General features: G+C 43.1%; 2 protein-coding genes across 3 annotated transcripts in view; one reads left to right on the top strand and one right to left on the bottom strand.

Moving 5' to 3' along the window:
- The window catches only part of astn2 (astrotactin 2), a gene marked incomplete at its 5' end in the record, with an annotated part of 268101 nt that overhangs the window by 203253 nt on the left and 37179 nt on the right, over positions 1-27669 (top strand). Inside the window, 4 exons of the mRNA XM_084572312.1 lie at positions 9149-9273; positions 10448-10552; positions 11050-11229; positions 21187-21521. Coding sequence (XP_084428438.1) covers positions 9149-9273; positions 10448-10552; positions 11050-11229; positions 21187-21521 — 745 coding nt within the window. The remainder of the gene's footprint in view (positions 1-9148; positions 9274-10447; positions 10553-11049; positions 11230-21186; positions 21522-27669) is intronic.
- trim32 (tripartite motif containing 32) lies at positions 12276-18119 on the bottom strand. 2 transcript variants are annotated; one of them, XM_084572313.1, is made up of 2 exons: positions 18048-18119; positions 12276-17241 (listed from the first exon to the last, which is right to left on the bottom strand). In XM_084572313.1, exon 2 carries the CDS (start codon positions 17226-17228, stop codon positions 15180-15182), a length of 2049 nt encoding a protein of 682 aa, XP_084428439.1. In that variant the 5' UTR covers positions 17229-17241; positions 18048-18119; the 3' UTR covers positions 12276-15179. The 2 variants fall into 2 exon arrangements, with proteins under 2 accessions (XP_084428439.1, XP_084428440.1); XM_084572314.1 differs by having other exon boundaries at positions 12276-17236; positions 18048-18088.

Below are 27669 nucleotides of genomic sequence, written 5' to 3'. Positions count from 1 at the left end.
TTTTTTCCCTTTGTCTCCTCTGCCTTTTGTTGCACACTTCCCCTTCAAACGCTGGGTAATTATCCCATTTAGGAATGAGTCCAAACAGCGTGGCAGCCATAGAAATTACAAACACGCTGCGTCATGCTGGATGTCGAGCGTTCTGTTGGCTGCTTTCGGGCCCTTTTGTGTACGTGGAAGGAGAAGACTGGGAGGAGACCACTGATGAATTCGCGCCGCACGAGCATAAACGGTATCATCCGCTCGCAGCTGCATCATGATATATTTTATAACCCATCAAATCCCTCAGCGGGGTTTTTCTATTTTTTATTTATTTATTTTTTTAATCTTGAGATGTGGACTACCTTTCTTGTAATTTTTCATTTCATTTTGTAGAGGCAAATCGGAGAGGGAGCCTTTGCCAATATGCCACTGTGCTGTTAGAGGCTGTGCAGGCGCGCGTGTTCCACTTTATAAGTTGTTTTCTCCTGCCTCCAGTAAATGTCAAAAAAGAAAAAGAAACGAGATCCGGTCGAGCACAGGCTGCTCCAACAAGATGCTTTTTTTGACAATAAAAGACTCCTCAAAAGTGTTCCTTTTGTCCAATCAGAAGGACATTCTCTGTGTCTGGAAGGGGTATTTTCCTCCCTCCTGGTCTTCTCGCATCCACCCTGATACTCTTTCAATGTTCCCACTAAAGCCCTCCTCCTTTCTGCACTGCACTGGCACCCAGTGGAGGCTCACAGACAAGTCAAAGCACGGCGGTTAGCCTACAAAGCAACCCTGCAGCCTCATGCTCAGATTTCCCCTCAAGCGTCCCTCCCTTCTCCGTGGTCAACTGACCATCGCTGTGCCCCGCGCTGCCTCTCCCGCCTCTCGTCGGGTTGGACTCTTCTTCTTTTCCATTATCCCAGTGGAGAAGTAATCTCTCCACCTCAGTCAGAACTGCAATCGCCTCCTATCAGCACATTTAGGAAACGCTCTCCTCTGAACTCCAGCTCTGTGCCCGACTGACCCGCTCGGATCCTCTGTCAACCAAACGCAGACGTACAATTCCTCTATTTTCGTTGACTCTGTGAATCTGTAATTTAATTGCTTATTGACTTGAATGTAATTGCTGAGGGAGCTTGCTTTATACCTTCTCCCGCATTTTCAGTATCAAGTCTCGGGCTGTCTACACATAAAGTGCCGCCACACAAACACACATAAATACTCATGGTCATGGACTCCGACCGCGAGCCTTTTCCTTAGACGCAGAGACAGAGCAGCCTCTAGTGGTGAAGTTTACGATTATGTGTTCTCCCTTTCCTGCAACACAGTTAGTTGTTTATTGATTATTACTGCTCAGACACACACACACATGCACAGTGTGATAACCTCTCCACTCCAGATTTATTCTGTAAGAGGTTATGAAAGTGCAGCAGGATGCAGTTTAGTGCTGGATCATTTGACAGGGCTCTGTAAACAGAGCTTGACTATTAAAACATAATAGACTGAAATTAAAATTTGGAAGGGGGAGATTTATTTGGCCTTTACCTCCAGTATTGTTGGTTTACAACTGCTGTTATGAAGTTTTAATGAATGCAGTGGATAAACCCATACCATTCTGGCTAAACCCCTCATAGGCATGTTTCGACATCTTTTAAAGGAACCCATTTAAAGGAATAGGGAGGAGGTCATAACTGCAATTTCACTGGTCACCGCGACAACTTAAAAAGAGAATAATGATCTTATAAAAAAATACATGTACAGAATCTACAGTCAAATCTGATCAAAAATTGCTTGAAAAGACCCAAAATAAGGTTTTAAGGTTGTAGGCGAACCATAGCAGTAGCAAATTACAGGTAAACAAGCCGACTGCCGCAGGTGCGCGCGGCACTCAGAGATGACATCATCCAGGTCAGAAGACATCATCCGGGGTCTGTAGGTCAATCTACAGACCCCGGATGATGATAACAGGTAACTCCGGACTCTACGGGGAATAGCACTAGTGTATTATAACAAAATATTGGTGAAATGAATGAGTTTCGCGGCAGATAATGCGTTATTTAGAGGCTGCGTTTCGGTGCCCCACTCACTCCCACTATATGGATATACGTGGATCTAATTATCTCCCGAACCAATACAAATTACACAAAAGTTATATGTGTGAGTAAACGATCGTATTTTATGCCAGAAATAAGGTCCAGGTTGTAAAAACCTATGAGTCTTTAAAGTCCATATACAAGTGATCCTGCCAACACATGGTTGAAACTGTAGTGACTTGTGTCAGTGGAATAACACAACAGCTTGATATACCTGTGAGACTTCTTAGTCATCGAGGTCACGGTTTGAATTTTCCTGAAGATGTTTCACCACCCATCCGAGTGGCTTCTTCTGTTCCAAATGTCTGGCGTGGAGTTTGTGGGTGGCGCCCACCTGAAGCTCACATGACTGTGGTCCTTAAACATGTGACATGATGTTGTTCAGATGAACCTGGGTGTTTAATTCCTCTTCCACGACTGGTGGTGCTCTGACAACTCATTAACAGCCAGAAATTCTCCAGACTCAAGCTGATAATTGGAGCGAAACATTTGGTGGAGAGTTGTTAACATTGTGTTGTAAGTGGCTCATAATTGATGTCTCAGGCCACATTCCCTGTTTAGAGATGTGTTGTTTTTTTTCAATTTCACATAGACGACTTCCTAAAGCAAATGTTTTCTCCGGCCAGGGGCAGAACGTTTGGACAGGCGAACCAAGCAATTGTTCGTAAAGAAATTGAGAAAGGGGACGTCTGATAGCTACCTTCTGGTATATTTACAATGACAACTGTAAACCCCCTAAAAGCTACTGAGATACAACATACGGGGCATCGATAATTCACTTCAACCTCCCATAAGGGGTCCCCTATGACAGATTTCGCTAGTTTGGACTGCCTGTGTTCGGTAAGCTACGTTTGGATGCTTGTTTATGGAATAGCGCAATTAAGCAGCGTCTCTCTGGTTGGTGGGATGTGGATACACTTATTATAAAGGCTAATGCACAACAATTTGATTGGCTTTACATATCCTGTGTTTACATACACAGGATAGCACACGTACATCTTTGGTCCCAACCAAAGCTAGGGAAGCTAGGGATCGCCACTGTCTGTGGCTTGAATGTTTATAACCAGAGAAGACCTAAACTCTCCACCATTCATTTAGAACTGTACAAAGCACTTGGCTGAGTGGTGAAATGTCTTCAGAAAACCTCTACAAGTCAAAGTTAAAGTTTACTGTAACTGTGTTTTAGATAGACTGGCTTGATATGTTTCCCGGATCTCCTTTTATAAAGGTGACACATTATATGTGCTATGTGTTATAAGTAGTTCCACACATCCCCAATGTAATTACCATCCAGACAGTGTGCTGAAAATGCCCATGCAAGAGTTGCTTCATTGTTCAGCTTTGACCTAAAAAGGTTATAAGTGCTCAATTAGCTGCTGAGCCAGAACAGAGACTCTGATAATCACCTTTGTAAGCTTGGCACCGAGGATTTGTATGTATATTCAATCCTCATTTCCTCCGAGAATTAGGGAGTCTTTGTTAGTGCTTGCATCAGTCCACAAAAGCAGTTTCTAAATTAGTGGAAAAGAGCATCCTGCGCGGTAAACAGTTTGCCAGAGCAGTTGGGTTTCCTCGTTGTTGGAGGAGCTGTTCAAAGCCAGGTTCGGTCATCGCTAGAACTCACAGTGTGGAAACAAGTATTATTCATAATCTGAACCGGATGGGTTGTGTCTGGATTCATGAACGCCAGCGTGTGTCACTTTAAGCCCTGTAGGCCAACATTGACGTTTCAGCTTTCCCAATCATTTAGTCAAAAGCTCGAGATGTTTCTCGACTTGCGACTTCAACCAAATGAATCCACTACTGAAAAGCACCATTAACTTATATTGTTGCTGAGATGACTCTTGAGATAATTAACTGTTGTGGAATGACATTGTTAAGAAGTATTGAATATTGTTTAATGCGTCGGATAAGTGTACCGATGTGGGGGATGAGGTTTCTACATGGACGTTCGCTCTAAACGACACAAGGGCCAATTACCTCCAGCATTGTTTAGATAAGCACCACTCAATATCACTTACACAGTCACAAACTCGGATAAATGCTCGAGCACACGCACGGACACTCTTGCTCTCATAAACGGGGATCAGCGACTCGAAGACGGTTCTAGGCTCAGATAGACACCTAAACATTGTTGGATATCGACTTATGCCTATCAACAGAATGCCTGTTTTTAAGGAGGAGTAAGCAAACATACACGGGACAGTGATTGAAGATGGAACAGAGGATGCAGAAAGGGCAACCAGAAAGGTCAGGACTTGGCTGAGCAAACAGTGAACCGCAGTTTCACTCCATCTAGGTAGACACCGAGGTGCGAAATATATATAAAAATATAGTCTATGCATGTGAGACCTGAGCTTCAGTATACCTTAGTAATGATGTATCTACACCATGTTTGAATCGGAATAGCACACACAGAGGGCAGGAACAGACACAGAGTAGCTTTCATATATATGCATGAACTAATTTTAATATTGGTATTCATCCCAGCAGACGTAATTTTATTCTATGCGGGACGACAGAGGCTTGTGTTTCGGAGATTCTCATTCAAATGGGAAGAGTTTTTCTCTTGTTCACTCCAGTAGGGTTGGAGGCCTGTTTGGCCAGGAGGGAGCCCACTGTCCACTGCCCTTAATGAACACACATGGGTACTGAATGATGCATGAGTAAACACACAAGCTTGCCGCCGTTTCCCCAGCAAGTCTGGAGCCATGTGTGTGGTCTGGTAGCACTGATAAGCCTGCGTGTGTGAAGCGAGCTGGGTAAAATAATGAGTTGTGCATGCGGTCGGAGTTTGGATTGAAGCAGGAAGAGGTCTTTATCTGGGAAAACTAGATCTGGTTGTAGCTTGAAAGGGCGAGGGGAGATCACAGGACGTACTGGAGGAATAAAACCAGGCAGAAGATAGGAGCTGCAAAATGTACCAGCCGGAATCTGCAAGCGCATTTTGAAAATATGTTCCAGAGGAAACTTTGCAAAGCAGGAAAATCTCATACCGCAAGTGTAATTAATGATATTAATTAATAATGGCTGCATTCCTTTTATGCCCGTGGCAGTTGCAGGGTCTCGGCATTGTGCATGCTGATTTACTGTCAGCGCTCACTGCGAAACTTAATGGAACTGAGCTATCACCTGTGTAATTAATTACATCTGTGCTTTCCTGCCTTTTCAGACTGCTGTGGTAAAAAAGGTCCATTAACTGAATGATTTGGATACTTGGAATAGAAGTCAACATGTTATTTTCACTGAAGAGCAGTGAAAGTGTTCGCCACATTAAAACCATGCTTTGCTTTGTTCAGTGATGCAAATTAGTTCAGATACATTAAGTTTTGTTAGTGCAGTTTACAAATCAAAGGCATCACGGCCACTTAAAAAAACAGTATTTTGTGTTTTTTAAAAAAGTTTTTTTTTGAATCTGTTATGTTTAATCAGGTCAGAAAATTTTCCGATCTTGCAAATTCAGATTTTACTATGTTTTTTTTTTTTTTATGAAATAAAAAAGTCATTAATTCCCTCACAGTTGTTGTCACATCAGTAAAATAAATTCTTTGACGATGCTTTGTTTAACTCCAACTTCCCAGTAAGCCATGACACGTGGCAGCCATTGACTGTATAAAGAAATCACCCCTAGGTTACCTGCTGATCTGTTCTGAAGTTTAATGAGGATGGCTCTGGTCCTGAATTCGCCCTTAATTGAACAAAGAGGTGGAGTGTGAGTGAGCCTAAGCAAACAGCTAGTAACTTGAGAGGGCTCTGACCTGTCATCCAGAGCGAGCACTGTCTAAATTATGCGTAACTTTAAGTCTTGGTGCAATTTAAATGGGTGTGCTCAATAAAAATGTACCCCTTTACGGTCCTCAATATAAAAATTGGATACAGAAGCCCAAACTATAACCAGGTTCATGTTTATCTTGGCTGTAAAGTTAGGCATTTTAACCGTAGACTGTATATAAATATGGACAACGCATCCCCACTCCCTTGCATTGGCCAACCTGACGCTAATTTCCTGGGGATACTGGTGGCGTCATTTGCGAGTTTGGAGCCAGAGTCTGCGCATTGTGGTCCAAGAGTGGAGGCCACGCGGAACCGCATTAGAGATGACCCGCCCACACTTCCGCCACAATCCCTCGATTTTTCGTTTCATTAATCTTGCGCTCTGCTCTACCTCAACCAGTTACAATGAAATGTTGGATTATACACTGGTCTTAATTATTTATTTTTTTTTTTCCTACTCTCACGGTCCTACGAGACCGCTTTACAGAGTGGTTGGCAGGGCATCCGATAGTCATGATGAGGTCACATCCTGTTTCTATAGCTTCAAATAAGTAGTGAAAATGAAACTTAGCAGAGAAATTGACACTTTAGCATGGATCATATTAAGTACCTAAAATGAGAGAGACTCCTTGAAAAAAAAACATATTCAATGTATATTTTAGTGTTTTACTTCAGCCCAAGTCCCATTTACTAACATGGAGGGGGTGGAGCTTATGACCTATACTGCATCCAGTCACCAGGGGGAGCTCTACTTGCTTTGGCTTCACTTTTGAGGAACACTTCCGTCATACATATTTAGTTACAGTCTATGATTTTAATATGGGGGTCTGTGGGGATTAACTCGTTATAGGAGCCGACCTCAAGTGGCCATTCAAGGAACTGCAGCCCCAAAACTGGTGTCTCAATGAAACTTAAACATGTATAATTAATCAAACTCAACCTGTTTATTACAGTGTACAGAAAAAACAGTTGGGGAGGGAAATTCACGCTAACTGCTAGTCTTCTAACAGCAGACATTTTGACTTGAGATGCAGAAGAAGCACAAATGTAAGCGTCTCATAGAATTAATCATGTCGCTATCCCATTTCAGTTTCAATATCCGTGAATCAACACGCACATTAGCATGTCTGCTCTCCTGGAGTGATTACGGATTTTGACACCTCTATAATAAAAGTCAAAATAAATATCAACCCTGACAAACTTCTGTTGTCACGCAGCTCGTTAAGCCTAAGCTTAATTAAGTAAGTAAATCTTGTCAGTTTATAAAAGGTCAGTTTTCACTCCAAGGTAAGATATTTTAACCATGGTGATGGTTAAATGAGTGCATCCATTTGTGTTAGATGGCGGCGATATTTCTTGAAAGACAAGCAACTGCCTCATCTTGTTAGCCCCACTGGTTTGTTTGGGTTGTAGTGTTACAGATAAATGTCTCCTCCCGTAATGAGCTGTCAGCAGAATAAATGCTTCCCCCCTCTCCCGCCACGTACACATACTGTACATGCACGCACACATCCGGACACACCCAATCAATGAACTGCAGTCTCACCAAAACCCAGTAAACAGAAATCTTCAGCTTTGACATTCTGTCCCACAGCTTAACCTCTGCAGAAAGGGATGGATGCCAGAATCTACGCTTGTAGATTGTAGATGTGTTCCTTTTTGTTTTCCACTCAAGCCTAGAAGAAGTGGAAGGTAAAGGGCATTTAACACTTTTATATTCACTCAGGCGCTGAGGAGGCCTGGGGCACTGCTCTCGACATTATGCTTCAAATCGAGTCAGTCTTTATTTTCTCTAGAACTAAAGACAGTGATGATATGAGGAGCTCTTATGATGTATGTCTTTCAACTCTATAATATGTATGGGCAAAGTGGCTCTTTGCAGAGACACAAGGACAGTCCACATCTAGGCTTAAAAATCCATACGGCTACATATCGTCTTAGTCCACGCGCCTCTGAAGGTTCTCCGAGCCGCGGCGTGAAGCTGGCTGATTTAGTTTAGCAATCAATATGTTTTTCGGTGAGCATAAGCCACGGTAATCTTTTTACAGCACCTCTTCTCTCCCTCTTTCCTCTCAACCCCTGCCCTTGCATCCATCCCTCCATATAACACTAAGGCTGTCTAACAGGCTTTGTGGTTCGGAGAAAGCGCAGGGAGCGACGGAACGAGAGAAACGGGATGAAAAATAGATATCAAGAAGCTGCCGCCTCCGTACCCCTCACCCCTTTGAGTCTCCGCGGCCTGTGCGGTGAGACTTTGTCCCATAAAAGTGGATTATGTGAAATTGGTTGCTCCTGCTTGCCATGCTGTCCAAATTCAGCAAGACAACCCATCTTCTTGACGGGAAATGAACTGTGTCTCGTTCACTTCAACCAGAACGGTCTATCTACTGAGCAAAAAAAAAAAGGAGCTACATATCTCCCTGCTTGTTGGACTGCTTCTATTTATTTTGCAAGTAATTTGTTCGGCGAGATATGTTGTGGAGGTGGAAATAGATTGAAAAATGGGAAAAGATTTGGAAAACGTGTCGAGGGGTAATGCACTTTCCAACATATCAGCTCCGTGAGCATGTGCGGATGTTGTCTCTCTCTCTCTCTCTCTCTGTATAGCACAGTATGTGGATCTCCTATCCTTCCCTCCCATAATTCACCGTTTGGTTCATGTACTTATCGTCTCCGGCAGGAAGAAAGAAAATGATTCCAATGGGTCTGTTCTTATCTTTGCCCGCAGTTCTCTGTTCAGCCCTCAAGGCTGAAACTGGGAGACACAACAGTGTTTTTTTTCCCCCCTCTTTTTATTTATTGGGCCGCCAAGCATCAAACACGCGCGTATCAGCCTCGTACCCATTGCTAATATTGTCCGTGCAGCCAATGAGAAAATCGAACAGATTACAGTGATATAGTAAAATATAGGAAACGAAGTGCGCTTGTCGAGGGTAAAGTATCATTGTTTCACAGTGTTGTATCACAAATCCACCGAGTTTGTTGACATTTATTGTGACCTGAAGCAGAGGAGACTGTAAAGACTTAAAACTTTATCAAAGAATAACTTGCATGAGACAAAAAAAAACAAAAAAAAAACTGTGAAACCTCCAAATCCCCGTCTCTGAATGATGCAGGAGGCTGGCAGCTGGAACACGACAGGATTGCAGAAACTTATTGTGAGCGTCTGTGGAGTTGTTTTCACAGAATTCAGAGTTTTTAGCTGCTCCCCTGACTGTAAAACACAACCTTTAGATTCCTTCAGAATACTGTAGTTGGAGATGTATGATATTCTCCTTCTTTCTTTCTTTCTTTCTCTCGTTCTTTCTAAGGGACAACAACTTCATTAAGGACTTTCCCCAGCTAGCCGACGGTCTCATGGTCATCCCGTTGCCGGTGGAGGAGCAGTGTCGCGGGGTCTTGTCGGAGCCCCTGCCCAACTTGCAGCTCCTCACAGGTGAGATAGCGTGTGGAGTATTTGCGTGTTTGCCTTTTAAGAGTCGTTTGATTCATCGCACCTTTCATCGGCTATGAATCAATTCCGAGACGCGGCGATGGCTCAATACGTTTTCGATAAAACTCGCCTGAGGGGAAAAAAAAAACAAAACACGGCACTCGTGTTCGTGTTTAACAAATTACGCCTGTGAAAAGCTCCAGCGATCACTACACTTGAGCGTAAAGAGCGATTTATTTCCGAAAAATGATGAATGCAAAATGTCAGTGCGTTGTTTTTGCCTGTGCATTGCGTGTGATTTGTGAAATGCGGAGAGCAAAATGATTTAATATGATCTAACCAGATAGGCAGATCCTTGATTAGTCTTGTGTGCCTTCGTAGCGTTGGATCGCATGCACCATCTCAAGTCCTACCTCATACGCAAAGCCCCGCATACGACCCACACTTACACCTTGCAAAGGCTAACCCACAATTTTATCCTGTTATCCTATTTTTTTTTTTTTTTTTAACTGTTCCTCCTCCTCCTCCTGTGGGTCGGCAAGACATCTGCCTTGAAACCTGCTCCTCCACCTCTGCCACCTAATCCCTCCATTAGCTAAATTGGCATTTGGTCCACAGTGACCCCCTGAGATATTTCAACCCAGGTTCTGCTTTCACCACAATTGGAACTGCAACACACATACACGGAAGCTAAATTGCCCCTTCTGTTTTATTTTTTTTCGCTGCGCGTGATGTCTCGAGTGTAAAAACGCTTCCCAGGGGCCCAGGATCAAGGTTCCCGTACGCGGGTTTATTTTTTGTTTTTTGTTTTTTTTCTCCCCACCGCTTGCGCTTCGCTTTTGTGGCTTCAGTTTTAAACTGGTGTGAAAGTTTGGTAATTGAATTGCAGAGAAAGGCCAGATTGCTCCCACTTCGTAATGCCAGCAATCCAATCGGAGTTCAAGCTGCACTATATATCACCATTGATCCGGGAGCAGCTGGGATACGGGGCTGTGGCAATAAAAGACGTTAAGGCAATAAGGGATAACAACGGACGTGCAATAAAGTGTACAAAATGAAATGATGGATTTTATTTATCCTTTCATTTATTCGGGATTTCACCTTCTCTTTATGAATCTGTCTTGCCTTCCGTCTTTCTTTCTTTCTTTCTTTCTTTCTTTCTTTCTTTCTTTCACAGGCGATGCCCAGTTCAGTGAGGCAGTGGGCTACCCCATGGTTCAACAGTGGAGAGTGCGCAGCAATCTGTACAAAGTCAAACTCAGCTCCATTACCTTATCTACAGGTCAGTGTCTGTAATGGATCAATACCTAAGAGAAATGTCTTGCTTCTAATTTCCTCTACTATCCCCTATAGTTTTAATGCATACTCTGATAATCATGATGTCACATTCTGTTTCTATACCGTCAATTAACGGAACTAAAACAAAACTTCTCACAAAAATAGACACTTAAATATACATCAGTATTATATTAACAACCTAAAATTACTGAAACCATCCTTGAAAAAAAAAAAAAAAAAAAATTGAAATGTACTTTATTAATTTGACCCAAGTCCCATCCGCTAACATGGAGGAGGTGGAGGGTATGACCTGTACTGCAGCCAGCCACCAGGGGGAGCTCTAATTGCTTTCCCCCATCCATCTTTATACAGTCTATGATGGTTACCATCTCCGCTATCACCTAACCATCTGCCTGTTTATTTTAGTAAGTGTTTGTTTGCCTGGCCTTAATATCCATCCTTCTCACCCTCCTCTCCACAAAATTACTTTTGACCCGGAAGGCTTTTCCAAGGTGCTGAAGACGCTGTCGGCGGAGAGCACGCGCGACGAGCTGCTGGCTTTCCTCCAGCAGTTCGGCAGTCATTACGTGTCTGAGGCCCTGTACGGCTCTGAGCTCAGCTGCAGCATCTATTTCCCCAGCAAGAAGGCCCAGCAGCAGCTCTGGCTGCAGTACCAGAAAGGTGAGCGAGTGGAACAATGACAAAAACGCATACACGCTAAATTGTACAGGGGGGAGAATGGAGATTCCATCCTCAGATTAGTTTTTGGGAGATTTTTCAGTGAGATTTACAGTAATAAACCTTTATATAAGTCCTGTATACATACAGGAGAGAAGATCATGTTTTAATAAAAGTGTGGTGTTGGTGCCTTCAGGTACATGTACCGAAAGTACAAAGTGAACAAAGTTTTGCTATTACTTTTAGATTTTCTGTTTTAAAAGTAAGGGACTACTCTTTGTCTTGATGCAAACTAAACTGGGTGAAACACTCTTTAAATTCACACTCTGGTTAAAAGGCAGTATTAGTATCGTATTTACTTATGATGCAAAACACTTGATATTTGGTCTGTTCATCCAGTGCAGTCGTTCACCTTGTTAAAAAAGAAAACAAGACTTTGGTTCAAGGAGATCTAAGATCGAACTTCCACACCCCACTTGAAAGGAGTCCTATAACAAATGTGTTTTCAGTGCCAGCGTGCTGAAGTGGTGGAAGAAGTACTCAAGATCCTTTACTTAATTGAAATTAGCAGTATCAGAGTGTAAGGATACAAAAGCAGTACCCTCTAAATATGATTGATTTTTACAAAGATAATAAATACTAATTACACAAAATAGTTACAAAATGCTATACATATATATATATTTGAATGGAAATGATTGTGTGGGAATTATGATGCAGCTAATGTGGCTGAATGTGGCTAATTTTAATATTTAATACAAGTCATGTAATACTGCATTCCAAGCTATACGAATTTATTTGATCGTAAGTAGTTTGCATTTATGCAACTAGTATTTTAGTATTTGAAATAAGCATAAAATGTAATATTTTCTTCTAAAAATGAATATAAAGTTGCACAAAAATGGAAGAAACAATTGCACTGTAATTATAAAAAAACTCACTTTTCCACGGCTGCTTAAACATATCAGTAAAATCCTCTGATCAAATATTTAACTTGAATAAAAAGAGAAAAAATACCCCAGTTAGAGTTTATTTTAATTTAATAGCCATACTGGGGAAAAAAAGAAATGCATATGCATGCACATATTTCATTAAAGTCAACCCAAACATTAGAATGCCATGAAGAAACACTGCTACAGATACTTGTCTGTTTCATAATGTTTATTGCACTCAGATTATCAACAATACAAACATGAATTTGACTACACAGAGATGTCAGCAATGTGTTCAACACATTGTAAAATTCAAAGCTTTCAAAAGACAGAACGTGAAGGACACTGGAGATTTGGTTTATGGACATATAATGCATATGCAATAGAACAAACCAGTAGTATAAATGAATAACTCTATGCAAGGAAATTACTTTTTGCTCGAAGGAAAATACAATAAAAGATATTCAGATGACGTGAAGACACTCTGATGTTCACCACACAGACACAAGGACACTTGATTTTTGTAGCATTTTATGCGTTTTTCTGTCACTGAAAGAGTCTTGAATATTCTCTACTACTAGTGATCACTTGAAGTAAGTGTAGCACAAAAAAATAAATATCTGTTTCGATGGCAGGGATGACATGCAGCTGAGACGGTCTTGAATCTAAATGCGTTGCACGGCCCAACAACAAAACAAATACATCACGTGAATCATGAAAGTACTATGACGGACTTGACCTAATACTTAAATTCAGTTCTATTTTTTTTTTCCCGTATCTCTTATCTAGACATTTTAAAAACACTTATTGTTTATGATACAGTTTGACTCTTAGATATGTATATTTGTGTGTTGCTGTGTAACAGGGCTCCATGTGCAGAGTTAAGGTCAGCTTTGTGAAATTAATTATTTTTAAGGCTGAAAATAAGTCAGTTTGCGACATGCTCTAATGAGCAAATCTGGACTGGAAGATTTAATATTTATGACTTTTATGGACATAGAATATATTACATACAGTATTGATATAGGGATTTCAATGATTAACTTGATTCCCCATATTTAGGCCACTAAATATTTGGATTAAAGGTGTCTTTAATTATAATGTTACCTGAAAGTATTATCTTTGCCATGTCTCGTTTGGGCTCAAAAACATAATAAATTCACATAATAGAAAAAATACATGCTGAAAGGGAACAGATTTATGTGAATTAACCTTATGCACCAATTAGCAAAACACTGTATATGGCTGCTGCTGCTGTTGTTGTTGCTGTATCTACCAACACTTGCAATTTGCAGGTTATCAGGTGTTAGACACAGCCACACAGGATCAGCCCAGTGTAACAGAGTCAGGTTTGGAGTGTGAAGCTGGAGCTTTCACTCATCATTATCCTAGCGGTGCTATTCTGAACACTACTGCCATCTGCAATCCCTACAAAGACCGTGCAACCAGAAGGCATCCGTGCAGCGTGTTGTCTGGAATAAATGTCAGGTTTAAACAAAAGTTGGCAGACATTATTCAAGTTATAGACATCTGCTGCATCCTTATGCTTGATGTGATCTGGGTGCTGAATTTATGAATAGCAGTTAAAAGCCATTTGTAGACGGTTGTATAATCTAGCTTTGAGAACAGAAAGAACAGAGTGCTCTCACTTCTTAAGACCCTCCAAGCTACAAAGGTCCATCCGGGACCTTAGAACATTTCTGCTCTATTCATAAGGGATGCATTTCTATTTGAGTGGCAGGACTAAAACTAGGAGTGTTTTCTCAGTACTGACATCAGTGCCGCAGGTTAAAGAAAAGGCAAACAGAATGAAGAGGTTTGAGCTGAGGAGCTTGAATATAATCTGGAGCCGATGACAAGAATTTGATCTTACTGGTGCCTTACACTCACTGACACGGTGGCTTGGAGAACATTAAACTAAAATAGGTAAAAAATATAATTTGTAGATCAGAGGGTGGATTTTAGTGACCTTTGCTCAGAAAACTGTAAACTTGTATTTTGGCTGATGTACGCAGGCTTGCTGGGCAGTTTTAATAAATACCAGAAACAAAATACAATAATGTGTTAACTTAGCTACCCTTTAATACGCTTTAACAAACATAAATAGACTTATTTAATAGACTGTTGCCTTATTTTCTGTTATACACCAACATAAACATTTTTCCTGACAACGAGCATAAAAAACAAATCCACAGAATTCCAGTAAATGGCCTTAATCACTATTGTTCCATATTTCCTCCATATCATGTTGTGATTTCCACTTAACCCCCTTTTCTGTAACTTAATATTTTAGATTTAATGCTCCCTGAATGTTACTGAATGCTATGCAATGAGTGCTGGTACTTGGTTACTGTTTTGCCTTTGGCTAACTGCACAGTAATCTTTAAAGCTGCCAGCCGCATTCAGCAACATCAGTATTAGTCTGTGCTACGAAAACCAAACACTAAGAAACAGTGACGTGTCGACAATAAAGTGCTTCACAGGCCAAAAGCCTTGGTAATGCTTTATTTCATATGTAAATAACATGTTCATTTTCAGCTCTTTTTCCTCCCCCTGTTTTATTTTTTTTTCTCTTCTCTGGCGCAAAGCTGAGCCAAATTAGTGAAAGCCATGCATCACGCACAGTCAGGCTGAACGGTGGATATAGCAGCCAGTGACAGAGGAAGGAAAGTCGTCTGTACTTTGTGCCTCAGCAGCTTTGACATCCGTGGCTTCTTTTGGTAATTCTAATGTGTCAACTAGCCAGTCAGTGCCTTTGATCTAAAAATGTTGCAAGGCCTGTTTCACTGTTTTGATCCTTTAAAATCATGAGGTTAAACTTGAGGTATTAAATTAAAATCCAGTAGGCCTTCAACTGAACTGACCAGAACATTCATTTAATAACCCAATGAAAGCTGAAGTGAAAACTGTCTGCTTTGAGTGAAGCAAACTAAAGTGACAAATAACAGGGTCTCTTCCCTTTCTAAACCTCCATACAGACCTATAACACACCCAAGCAAAACCTCTCATTGCACTGTTCTTCTAGGAAGTGGAGGAATGCCTCCTCTGGATGTATGTGTAGACTTTGACACAATGGTCCGAGCAATCCAGCACCAACAGTTGTCCTTTCTGGGTGGTGGCCACTCCCACGGGGCAGGTCAGCCCCTCCTGAATTAGAACATTGAATCCACCTTCTTTGGGAAACTGGAGGATTTCTTTCCTGCCACTGTCTGTAACCAGCAAATCGCCATTTGCATCCACACACATGCCAGTGATGCAGCGGAAGTCCTCCGACTCTGAGAAGAAGTGGCTGAGCTGTTTGCCAAGCTGGCCATCGGTACCCACTGAGCCGATAGAGAAGCCCCCCTCCAGGTGAGGCTCATTGTGGCGTTTCTCAAAGTTTAGGGCGAGGCCCTGGGTGAAATAGACCGTTCCAGCTGCATCACAGGTCACAAACTTTGGCCGAACAGCAGAGCACAATCGGCTGTAACTGACCACACCTACATTGCGGTCCACAGCTAGACACCACAGCTTGCCACCTTCGACATCTGACACTACAAACTGGCCTGATGGCATGGCAGTAATGCCCCATGGTTTAATCAGCTGGTTCTTGTGGCAAGCCACACAGTGCCCATCCATGGTGTAGACTTTTACTGAGTTATCATAGTTGTCAGTGACACCGATCAGCCCTTGAGGTGTCACAGCAATAGATAAGGGGACAAGGTTAGGCAGGTCAGCCCCAAGGAAGCTCAAGACAAAGTTGTCGATACTACTGGAATTGCGTCTGATTTCACGCTGGAAACCTTTGCGGTTAAAAATCTGGATGCGATAGTTGCCACGGTCAGCCACCAGCACCTCACCTTGTGGTGTTACACAGATGCTGACTGGCAGATTGAACATGCCAGCCAGACTTCCCTTAGAGCCCATCTTCTTCACAAACTGGCACATCGGAGGACCTGAACTTGCCCTAGCTGGCCCAGGTGATCCCCCTCCTGCATCCATGGACTTTGACTTAAAGCTGCTTGGTGAACCACATCCTGCCTCCTCCGCAGCTGCAACCATGTCAATATCTCTGTAAAGATCCACTTGAGCCCCCATTGCACCCCCTGCAGCCCCAGCTACGCCATCTACATCACCTTCCAGCGCCATCTCTAACCTACTCTCCTCATCATCTGTACTGACGGTGTAAGTGTTTGTGGTCATCTGGCCTACTTCTAAAGGTTTAGATTGTTCTGTTCTGACAAGCTCCGGCTCCTGCAGCTGAAACATTGTGGGTAAACTACTCCTCAGATCCAGCTCCTCATCATCACTGCCCCCACCATCATCTTTTAGCAAGGCGATATCGCTTTGCCTCACCCGCATTGTCAGATAATCACAACGCGACACCACTTTTACCTCTGCAATGTTCAGAAGATATGTCTGATCCTCCAGGGTCTGTGCATTGAGCTTTTCCACTTCTGCCATGGAAGACGAGAACGTCCTTCTGGACCTGCTGAGCTCCTCCTGAAGACGGAGCTCGGCTGTGGTGTATTCCTGCTGAACCGCCCGGTACTTCAGTCTCAAGGACTTGGAAATGCTTTCAATTGCTGTCTTTTTCTTCTGAATTTCTCCCATTACGTCACGGAGAGCAGCCAGCTTGCCGCCCAGTTCTTTACGGCGCTGTTCAGCCGCCACCCTTATCGGCTGGACGGAATGGCCTTGGTGCAGGTGGCCCTCCTCTTTGCAGAGCTCACAGAGAACCGTGACACAGTCGTGGCAGTACTGCCGCGGCAGGCGGTTGCAGCAGGACCGGCACATGAGGGCAGCCGCCGCGGCGCTGCAGGACATGGCGCAGTCCAGGATCTTGAGGACGGTGAGATTATCAGCCAGCTGGGAGATGCTGCTCATGCGAGAGACCTTGCTGCAGAAGGGGCAGCGGACGCCGTTGATAGTGTTGGCCAGCAGCTTCTCGAGACACTGGCGGCACACCGTGTGACCACACTGCAGGAGTTTGGGTCTCATCTGTTCCTGGTTGTAGGTTTCCAGGCAGATGGGGCATTCAAGAACCTCCCTCATCAAATCTGGGTCTAGCGGGGAAGATGCAGCCGCCATTATGGATCCTTTCCTTGAGAGACAGAGAGAGAGAGGGGGAGAAAAAGTGTGCAATATTTCACCATTCTCTGTGAAATCATAGTGAGATGTGTCACACACATGACAAAGGAGGGATCGTGTTCACTCTGTGTGTTACAGATGAGTGTGCAGCAGAACAACGACTTAAAACGGCTATGCAAAGTAGATGTGGAGTGATATGGTGTCTGGTACTGTGATGATACAGTCCTGAACACTCCCACTAATCTAACGTTAATAGGCCAGCGGTTTATTTGCGGCGCAAAGCACACTGGGAGCTGTTACTAGCAAAACAGGCTAGCTGTTGCTAGCTCTTAACTGTGTAGCTCACATAACGGAAAACACTAATAAGGTGACCAGTTAAAACGGAAAGCATTCTTGTAAGTATAATGGGCGTGAAAGTTGAATTCAGTTTTATTTTAATTCAATTTATTTACCACAGTACACCCGTTAAGTGAGTCGCAGCTGACGACAAGCACTAATTATGGTAATGGTTAGCATGTGTTGATGTGTCAGTGAGCTAACAGACGGTGGTGCTAGGTAACGCTAATGACAAGCAATATGATAAGCAACCTTGTTAGGTTTAAACCACAACGCTCTTGTTTTTGCTTTAAACTGTGTTGACATTGCAGCCTAGACTTGCAAACTACCACATGAGAGGCCTCCCCTCAAGACAAAACAGTGCCCTCAACGATTAGACACGCACCGCGACTGTTACTCAACATGACAGGGCGGATTTTGAAGAACGTGCATTCAAAATCACGCGGCCCGTGGCAATGTTTCACTCTTGCGCCGTAGCGTTACCTTTTCTTCAGTGTCTGCTGGCTCAAAAGTGCAGATGTTTCGCTGGGGCGTGCTTGTCTGTCTGCAACTGCAGCCGCTACTGAAAGACTGCAGTGCTGACGACTTCACGTAGGCGTTACGCAATACGCACGGCGGCCGAGCCTGGCGTTCGTTTTGATTGGCCGCCGCCTTGGCCTCGGTGCGCCGAGACACGCCCCTTCCATTCTCCCAGGTGATAAACATAGACTGGTGATAAACCAGAGCAATTACATTCAGTTCGGTCCTGATCGCAGCCGTGCATGAGCCGATTACACCGACATCAAATTATTTTGCAGTGTTTCAGTCTCTTGTTTCAATCATTCCTTTCTATTTCATGGCCAAGGTCAGATTAAATCCTTTTGTTTTGCAGGCGCAGTACAAACATTAAAAAGACCCTTATTAGTAATGCATTTTTTATTTATTATTTTATTAAATATGAAGTAACTTCTCCTGGAAAAGCACTACTTATTACATATATATATTGCAAATGATACAAGACTGGTTAACGTGAGTGATCAAGCAAACCTGTAAATGAGTTTGACAGAGAAGCGCACAGGCTACAGCTGCACTTAAAATCCAGATGTCCAGATGTACTGTATGTTTGTTTTTGGGTTTGTTGTTTTTTTGAGGAAAGCCAGTAATTATAGAGAATAACCACTAGATGTCAGAATAAGTCTACATAAATCCAAGAGAGGCTCTCCATGCAGCATCCCTACACTCAGTCGCTGTGGGCATAAGGTTCATTTAGAAACTGAAAAGACATTTGATAAATGTAATTGTGCTGTAGCATGCTATTAACAAAGCACCGTAGAGGGGAAAAAAAGATTCTGTACAAAATGATTGGATAGGTGTGATACATCAGGGTCCTGGTAAAATTAGATGTTTGGATCTTGCACCCAGAGGCAATAACATCTTTACTAAATTGCTACCGAAGACACCTGACACTTCTGCCGTTGGCGCGTACAGGCAGCACAACCCTGGCCAAAAGGGACTTGTCTCTGTTAAATAATTATACTGCAACCACTCTACGTAGACGTTTGAATTAGCAAAGGCAGCGCAATATTAATGGCCTGTTGGTTCACTCCATTTATCACCCCGCTACGTTTGATGACAAGTGTTGCACAGCGTAAGCATCACATTCAGACCACACAGCAAAGAGCTGTCATGATTTATGAAGAGGTGAAGGGATGATTTCTGTTAATGTCTAAATTGTGTCACCGTTTCTCACACTTTAAGAAAAAACACTTTTGAACTTAGTTGCAAGATTTTGGGAAAAAAATATATCTAGTGCCTTGTTTTGCTTTTTTTTATTGCAAATATTTAATGATTTTCTTAAAAAGGCATTTGATATGAGGTGGAAGGAGGCGAGAGTGAAGCAGACTGACTTTGCCCCGCCAAACCTGAGGAATGTTTTGTGAGAGATGGACGATAACGGCTCTTCTCTGGGTCTGTGTTCCCTCAAGAAGCGAATGTGAATGGGCTCTTGGGCCACCCCTTGAGCCTGTTTACATACTGTCGCACATTACGTTACTGTAAGTCACAAAGATGTACATTAATAGACTTGGTTCACTTTTACACATAAAGTCTCTAAGGACATTAGTTAGTTTACTCAACTATCATATTTCTTTCTAAAACTACAGTATATGCACTGTGCATGTTCTGTAATCACATGGTTTCTTGGTACTTTTACGATATCATCTTTTTGCAGCTTTAAATCACAGTGGATATTTAGAGTAGCTCTCCTTTTATTACCACAAATAACTATAATAACCAAATAAATCGAGAATAATCCTTGACAACCTATAAGAATCTCTGCGTTGCGTTGTTGAGTCGAGAAAAACAGTGACTGAAAGTGAACACTCCATATTTGTATCCCAGATTTGCTTATCTTACTTTGCTGGAAATGTTGAAATTGCACATGTAGACACATCCTGAGTTGGTTCTTTCTGTCTCTTGCATAAACACATATGCAGTTTTCTTTGACCTTGGGAACAGTTTGAAATGATTATGTTAGATTTCTCTGTCAAAACTCTTTCTCTGTTAAAACTGCCAGCAGAGAATAGTTATTATTTAGAGTCATTTAAAGAGTTATTTTCCTGCTGTGTAGTTTTTCTTTTTCTTCGTGTCCTTGCATTGGTGTTCTCATTGATTCTTCTCTGTGCTTCTGCATGTGCGTGGGATTGTAAGTTTGCAAAATCGTGCGTTTTGGGCGGATGAAGATTTTGTTATTAAGATTCATTATTAAGCTTAAGTTGTAGGTTATTCGATTCTTGAAAAATTGAATTGAATTACAGGATGATATGTATTCAGTGTTTTAAACTGGGGGTGATTTTGTAGATGAACATTTCTCAGGCACTGTGGCTTCCTCACATTTTGTAGCACAGACCGATGATGCATCACGACTCTGTGTTGCACCATAATCCAAGCGTTAATGCAGCTTCCTGCGACTAGAAGTATTCTTCGGCATCCATTTGGAAACCTGACAGTTCGGCGTGCATCTGCCACATCGGCGCAGATGGTAGATCTGCTCCACGGTAACATGTGGCCTGATGTGTCCTCCAGTTCAAACACTCGAACGCCCAAGTAGCAATCTCTCGTGCTTCTTCTCCTCCTCCCCTGCTTCTGTCGCTGCCCCCTCTTTCCACATGGTGTGTTATTTTCTCGGCTCAAAGAGGAAATGACGAAAAAGGATCCCCACCAAGTCCAGTGAGAACATCAAACAGCAGTAATTGACACTGAGGAGAAGAAGCCCGGTCACACCCCCGTCCCTCCTCCCTCTACTCCCACCTCCTTTGTTCGTTAAAACTGATGGCAGTAAGGGATTAGTTGTTATTTTTAAATAAGTAAATCCAAATGCTGATGCTCTGTGCAACTGGGGGACTATCCATCTCCTTTTGGTGTTAAAGTTAAAGATAATTAAGGAAATTGGGTTGTTTATATAATTTGGAGGCGTACAATATATATAAATTAAAAAGACTTATGTTGTGACAACTGCCCACCACTCACCTACCCCTTCTGAAATGAATGAAAATCATTAGTGTTGCTAACTGTTTATCTGAATGTCTACCACCTCCTACCCATACCCACATACCATCCCTTCCTCTCCTGCCTACCCCTCCAGAGGCAACAGACCAGGGAGTCGGCGTAGGTGGGCGGCGTGAGCTGAAGTCGGTTCCCTTCATCAGCTACCTGTCGGCGCTGCAGAAGAGCCAGCTGTTGTCCGACGACTTGGTGAACGGCGTGGAGATCCGCTGCGAGGAGAAGGGCAGCTGTCCAGCTGGCTGCCACCTGTGCCACCACCAGGCCGTGATGGGGGGAGTGTCGGGGAGAGGCCGCGGCGGCGGCGGCGGCGGCGGCAGCAGGAGCGGAGAGCAGCCTTCCCCCATCCCCGTCCTGCTGGAAGTCAGCCGCGTCGTGCCCCTTTACAGCTTGGTCCAAGACAACGTCACCAAAGAGGTGAGAAAGCAGCATGGGAGTAGAGAGCTGTGTGTGTGTGTGTGTGTGGACATGCGTGTGGATGTCTGTATAAAGAGAAAGTGACCATAGATGGAACAGAAATGACATGCCGCTGTGACAATAAGATAAATGACATAAGATGATTTAGTTTGTTTAATAAAAGAACAAGGTATAGACCTGTTCTATGGGAAAGGTAACCTTAAATTACTGGCGCTATGTAGAAAATACAGTTAAATAAACTTAACATGACCTTCAAGGGGGGGGCAGGGGTTGACGTAGAGGTGTGAGGTGCCCCACTAATATAATAGTAGAGGGAAAAACTGCATTTGTAGTTGTTTTTTTATTTTCTTAAATCAGATTTTATATAAAAACGTCGTAAAACAGTGTTACACTGTGGCAAATCTAGGTGGCATACATTCACCTGCAGTTTATTCTACTAATATACATTCTCGTGCCATGTGATGGTGGTGTAATCCTTTGAAACTGCACAAATCCCTCGTCCCCTGAAGCCGTCACCTGATGCAGTTGTAGCCACCCGCCTCTAGGTGGCATTAGTTGGTTAGCTTTGACCACTGGAAGTGAGCACTGTAACACAGAGGGCATAAAAAAGATGACATCATGGTTTTCTCTTGTGGGGTAGTCGGTGTGTATATGTGTGAGATATATACTCGTGTCTGTGTCTAAACAAGCATCCACAGCTGAATGTAATATCAGCTTAATGGCCACATGCTGTGTTTATGATTCATCCTGTATGAGAAGTCTTTGGGTCTCTTTGCAGCGAAAGTTAATCATATCCGATTTCTCCTCCATAAGCTAATTTAGGACGGGGCTCTGGCTTCACTTGACATTTGGTTGACCACGTTTTGCGCCGTTTGGGCTTTCGTCTTGACATTGTCTCGCTGCCTGACGTCTGGTGCGTTAGCAGACGCAGAGGTGTTTGCAGGTGACTCACACCCAGCACACACACATGCACGTCATAGGGGAGCCGGCTGGTTCATTCTCCCCCTAATCAAGCATCTAATTACCTTACCTTCTGAAATTACATGCATATATATATATATATGCGCTCATGATCGCGCGCACAATATAGCATCCTATACGTGCCTCCCATAACAAGCACCACAGCCCCAAAGAAAAGAAGGCACAATCAATAGCAGACGGCCCCTTGTGGGCCTCATCAATACCTAAACGTGAGGAAGAGCAAATCCATCCCTCTCTCTTCCTCTACCCACCCGTGGTCTTCTGGGGATGTGGAGAGTGAGATGTATGAGGAGAAGGAAAAGGGGTAGACTGCAGTGGATCGCTCTGGCAAGCCCTTCTGAGGTAGCTTGAGGCAGGATTATTAGCTTCTTATTGATGTCATCGACCTCTTGGGAGGGAGGGGAGTCCATCACTCTGCTCCTCTTTTCCTCGCTTTCTCTTCTTCTCTCGGCCACAGCTGCTGCTAGTCAGAATGGCACATACGTATATTGCATTAGAGGCGAGCGACAACCTGCCCCCCCCCCCCCCCCCCCCCGTCTTTATGTGCGTGTCTGTCTCACACACACAATTTTGCTCGAGACCGTCTTTCTACTTGGCTGGGTCTATCAGGAACGACAGCTGCCATGTTGCAAAAGCTTTCTCGGAGATGAGGTTCCTTTTTCTTTTACCTTCAACCCGTGGAGGCAATCAAAAATTGAGGCTTAGTTGTCCCGTTCATGATTGGGCTGACTGACATCATATCTGTACGCCGGATGCTCGTGTCTGTGTATTCCCACCACCAGACCTCCACAGAGCTGTCACTCTTTCTTCGGCTCCTTTCCTCCTTCCTTCCTCGGCTGCCTGCATCGTTCGGTGACTGACTTCTCCCCGGCTGCCTGACTGTTTGACAGGACGTATCATGTCCCTTTAACATTTATCACACGTTAAGCCAAAAGAAAGCCTGCACAGTATGTGAAATTAGCCTTCCTTTGTATACCAAAACTAAAAAATAAGAGTAGAGATAGTAGACCAGCATGCTTGCTTTCTTCTTAGCTGTATATGTGTGGCTCTGTCGAAGAGGAGCATTGAGGACAAAGCATTTCTTTGTACATGTGCCGAGAAATGACATTACCAAGCACTAGTTATGGATTTTGGGAATATAATACCCGGGCTAATGATCATTTCTGTCAATACTGAGTAATTATCTGAGTTATACCTCAAAAATGCTGCTTTGATACACCCAAATATAGAAAAATATACACATTTTCTGACATATCTTGTCGGCCAGCAGCTAGATTTAATTTAAACCGTCCATTTCATAATGAAAACCTCGCCCTAATACTTAATTGCTCCCACTGTGAGTGATGGATGAAGGTGTCGTGCTCAAAGCACTGAACAGTAACTTTTAAAAATGTCAACATCAACATTTTTATTCTGTTGTTTTGGTGCCGTGAAACCCACAAATAAAATTCCATTCACTTCTATTACATAATTGCGTATTGCGTGTTTATCCCAAAATCTCCAAAATAAAACCAGAAGGCTTGCAATTGGGGGTCATGTCAGTTATTTTTTTCTTTTAAACTGACTTTTTAAGTATTTTAAATGCAGCACTATATTGTCTGCCCAGCTTTACAAATTGAATTTCGCACATAGACGTTTATGTAGACAACATTATAAATCCTTCATTGTCCTTCCCCGTCCGCAAGAAATGTAATGATTATGTTTTTCATTTTGGAAGGAAAGGCTCGCTTCCTATTTGTCTTGGTAGTAAATACCTCTCAAGTTTCTCTGTTCTCTGGCTTGGCTTGATTTAAACATAGGCTTGACTTGAATTCGACTGGAACCAGTCTTGGAATTGGATTGGAGCTGACTTGCTTAGAGGCCTGCAAATGCATGCAAACACACACACACACACACGCACACACATGCACACACAAACTCCTACAGACTGTTTCAGTGCCAGAGAAAAATACCTCAGTGAATAAGCAAATAAGCTTGCGTCTGTGTTGCTTGCCAGTAGTCCTGTGTCGCTGTGACTGAATTATGGCAAACCTTTTGAACAAATTGGTTGTGAGTCTAATGGGTCAGAATGCTCTATATCTTGTCGAGGGCCGCTGTCATGCTCTTACCATAACCCAATACTGCAGCTCCTCACTGGGGCGTGTCTCCGGGCATTTTTTAGTGGTGTAGATGGGAGGTGGCGGGTTCGGAGTAAAAGAGGTGGAAGCATTAAGTACAAGAGCAGGGTATGTAAAGGAAGATGCATGTAGTTCAGATAAAGCCATTTTGACACTTTAGCCCAAACTTTAGTCTCAAAAAACTAAGTGAACAGGTTCCAATCAAGTCCAATAAAACCATCATATTAAATATTTATTGAAAATATCTTGTTGCCACCTGAGGTCTTCAACCTATAGTGGTCTAGGGTCAACCCATCAGACCATGTTAACATGTTACCGTGACACATTAAAGGATTATCTTATCTCAAAGGATTATCTTGTGTCACACTTGGATAAAGTTATTCTGTGTGGTCATTCTATAGAACGTCCAAACCTCTAATGGTTCCCTCTTGGACCCTTTCACTAGCTGCAACCCACCTTTTCTGTCTTCTTAAATCTTACCCCGAATCTTTTTGGGTTCTTAAATCCTCTCTTGTTTGTTTGCAAGGACACATGTACGCCTACTTCCTGGGGAGCATTCTTGCCTTGTTGTGTAAAGCAAACATTTTTTTTTTTGTTTACTCCGTTAAGCCACAAAACCTTTGCAGACCTTTATCTAACTGACAAATGTGTGGCGTTGGAACCCTTTCGCGTTTACGACTCGGTCAGGCAGCAAGTTATTAGAGGAGCAGCTTCGGGACCGAAGGGTCACAGGTTCAAATCCCCCCCCGTGCCCATGGCTGTGGTGTCTTGAGCAAACACCTAACCCTTCTCTGCTCTGAGTGTACAATGGATGGGTCAAATGCAGAAAAAAAAAAAATGACCATGTGGGATCAATACAGTATTATTAATTTCTGTTTTTTGCATATACTCTCCTATACTTTCTGAGATCTAACTACGTCTAAATGCTGAATGCACACGGTGTAGTAGCCAGTTACTTTTAACCCCTTGCTGTTTGGGCAGTATGTGTTAAATGTTCTCTCAAACACAGTCATTTTAACACTACAATATATAAATTATATGAACAAGGAAAAAAGCAAGACGCCCTGAATGCCGCTATTAACTTTATGTAATTATCTGCCACGCAGCTCGTTCCTGACTTTCCAGTTATGATTCCTGGAACATCATTTCAGTACCAAGGAGAGAGCACACTCCCGTACGGTAGATCATTAAGTGGATTAATAAAAGCTTTGTGTGGCCAGTATGTTCTTGTCAACACCCACCCTGTACCGCCGCTGATTACATCCTTTATTTTATACCGCCAGCGTTTAACAATCGCACCGACCACACTTTTCTTTCCGATTACAAGGAAAGATGCAACGGGCGCCCCGGCAGTGCTTTAGTGCTCGCCGAGCAGAGGTGCGCTGGCTATCGTTTCATTTAAAGGGTGTGTTTGCAGCTTTTCAGGTCAGTAGTTAAACGCCCATGTGAACACTATAAAAGTTTTTGCTTGTTGTCCATTAGGAGAGCCCTTCCTAATGTACTTCCTTTGTAAGTGGAGTGGAATGATATTACAGGAGATTTTATACCAAAATCCATTTGCCTAACCCGGTACTGAAGACTCGTATTAGCTTCCAATAAGCTTCAGGATGTATTTTTACATAAATTTACTGTGAATTAAATAGATTTACTGGGCTACAGATGTGATGACAGACAGACTAACCATCAGTTTGCTTTGCTCGACAAGTCCGATTACCGTAGGACATCCTCTGACGGAGTTGGCTAAAACCCGGCTAAAACCCAACCCCACGTGGTGCTGGAGGTTTTCTTATGTGACACGGCAATCCCCCATCAACCTCTGGGTGAACCAACCCTTGAGCTGCCCCTAGTGTCCCATTTCCAGGAAGTACTACTTCTGATAAGGTTCCTTGAAGCAGCCCATTGGTTCCTTTGTTAACACCATTAGCCTTGAATGATTGGAAAGGCCATATAAATGCGTCGATGTGCAAGCGCACACACACAGCGCACACACACACACTCTCTCTCTCTCTCTTAGGACACCGTGATGGTGTGCTGTGTGTGCTGACTTAGACTCTTTACCACCACTGGTGATTATCTTATAAATCAATACTGTGGGCCAGCTGGCCAGTGTTTTTGTGTATTAGCCTCTGAATACGGACAGTAATATGGTCAGCAAAGACTAGACAAACAGATTAATACATTAAAGAGGTCACGATGGCCTCCCTTGGCTTCTTGTAAGTCACGACAGGCATCTACAAAAGTGAAAGGTCCAAATTGTGTTTTGGTGCCAGCGAGTCTGCAGTGTCTAAATGACGTCAAGGCTTGGAATTTGTGGCTGGAGTTGTTGCCGATGCTTGGTGGCCTTGCTGCTCAAGACGTCTTGTCTTCTCCTCTCTTCGCGGCGGGGAGTGATTGCGTTTCAGCTCAATTCGCTCGGTATCGATAAGGTCAGTGGAGATGAACTGTGGCATATTTGTGAAACGGTAGACCCGTGTGTTATTGTAACAGCAAGGGGTATCACCGGTTCCTGAAAGCAAATATGTCATGACTGCACAGAAAACTGTCTTACACTGTTACAGTCAATGCTCATATCGTACCTCCTTTGTCAAAACACTTGCTTTTCTAATATGAAGCATAATGGATGGGGTTTGTTTCTTACCCCTGTGTGGTCAACACAGAATGTGTATGGATCTGTAGTGTTCTGGGAAATGCATGATCTGTGGTTAATCAATAAAGTATAGAGTAGCCTCCTCTTGTAGATTGTGACTTATCTTGTAACTGCGCCGAGCATGGAAGTACTGCAACCTAGGACTCTCGGTGCGTGTGTGCGTTCATCTCCCTGAAAGATTTTCCCGACTGACCCACGCGATGCTTTTCCACATGCAGGACACGCCGCTCTCTTCGCCACCACACCACTTGACATACTATCACTTTACATATTAGCTAACTATCACTTTCTCTTTCTTTTCGGTAATTCCTCCTCTCTGTTTTACCTCCTGTGCCCCCCACACAACTCCCTACCTCATTCCCTAAACCACAATTAGATTCCCTGTTTACCCAGTGGAGACTGG

Source organism: Chelon labrosus (genome assembly GCF_963514085.1).
Source record: "Chelon labrosus genome assembly, chromosome: 22".
In the NCBI taxonomy this organism is placed as follows: domain Eukaryota; kingdom Metazoa; phylum Chordata; class Actinopteri; order Mugiliformes; family Mugilidae; genus Chelon; species Chelon labrosus.
This window is presented reverse-complemented; position numbering and strand designations above follow the sequence as displayed.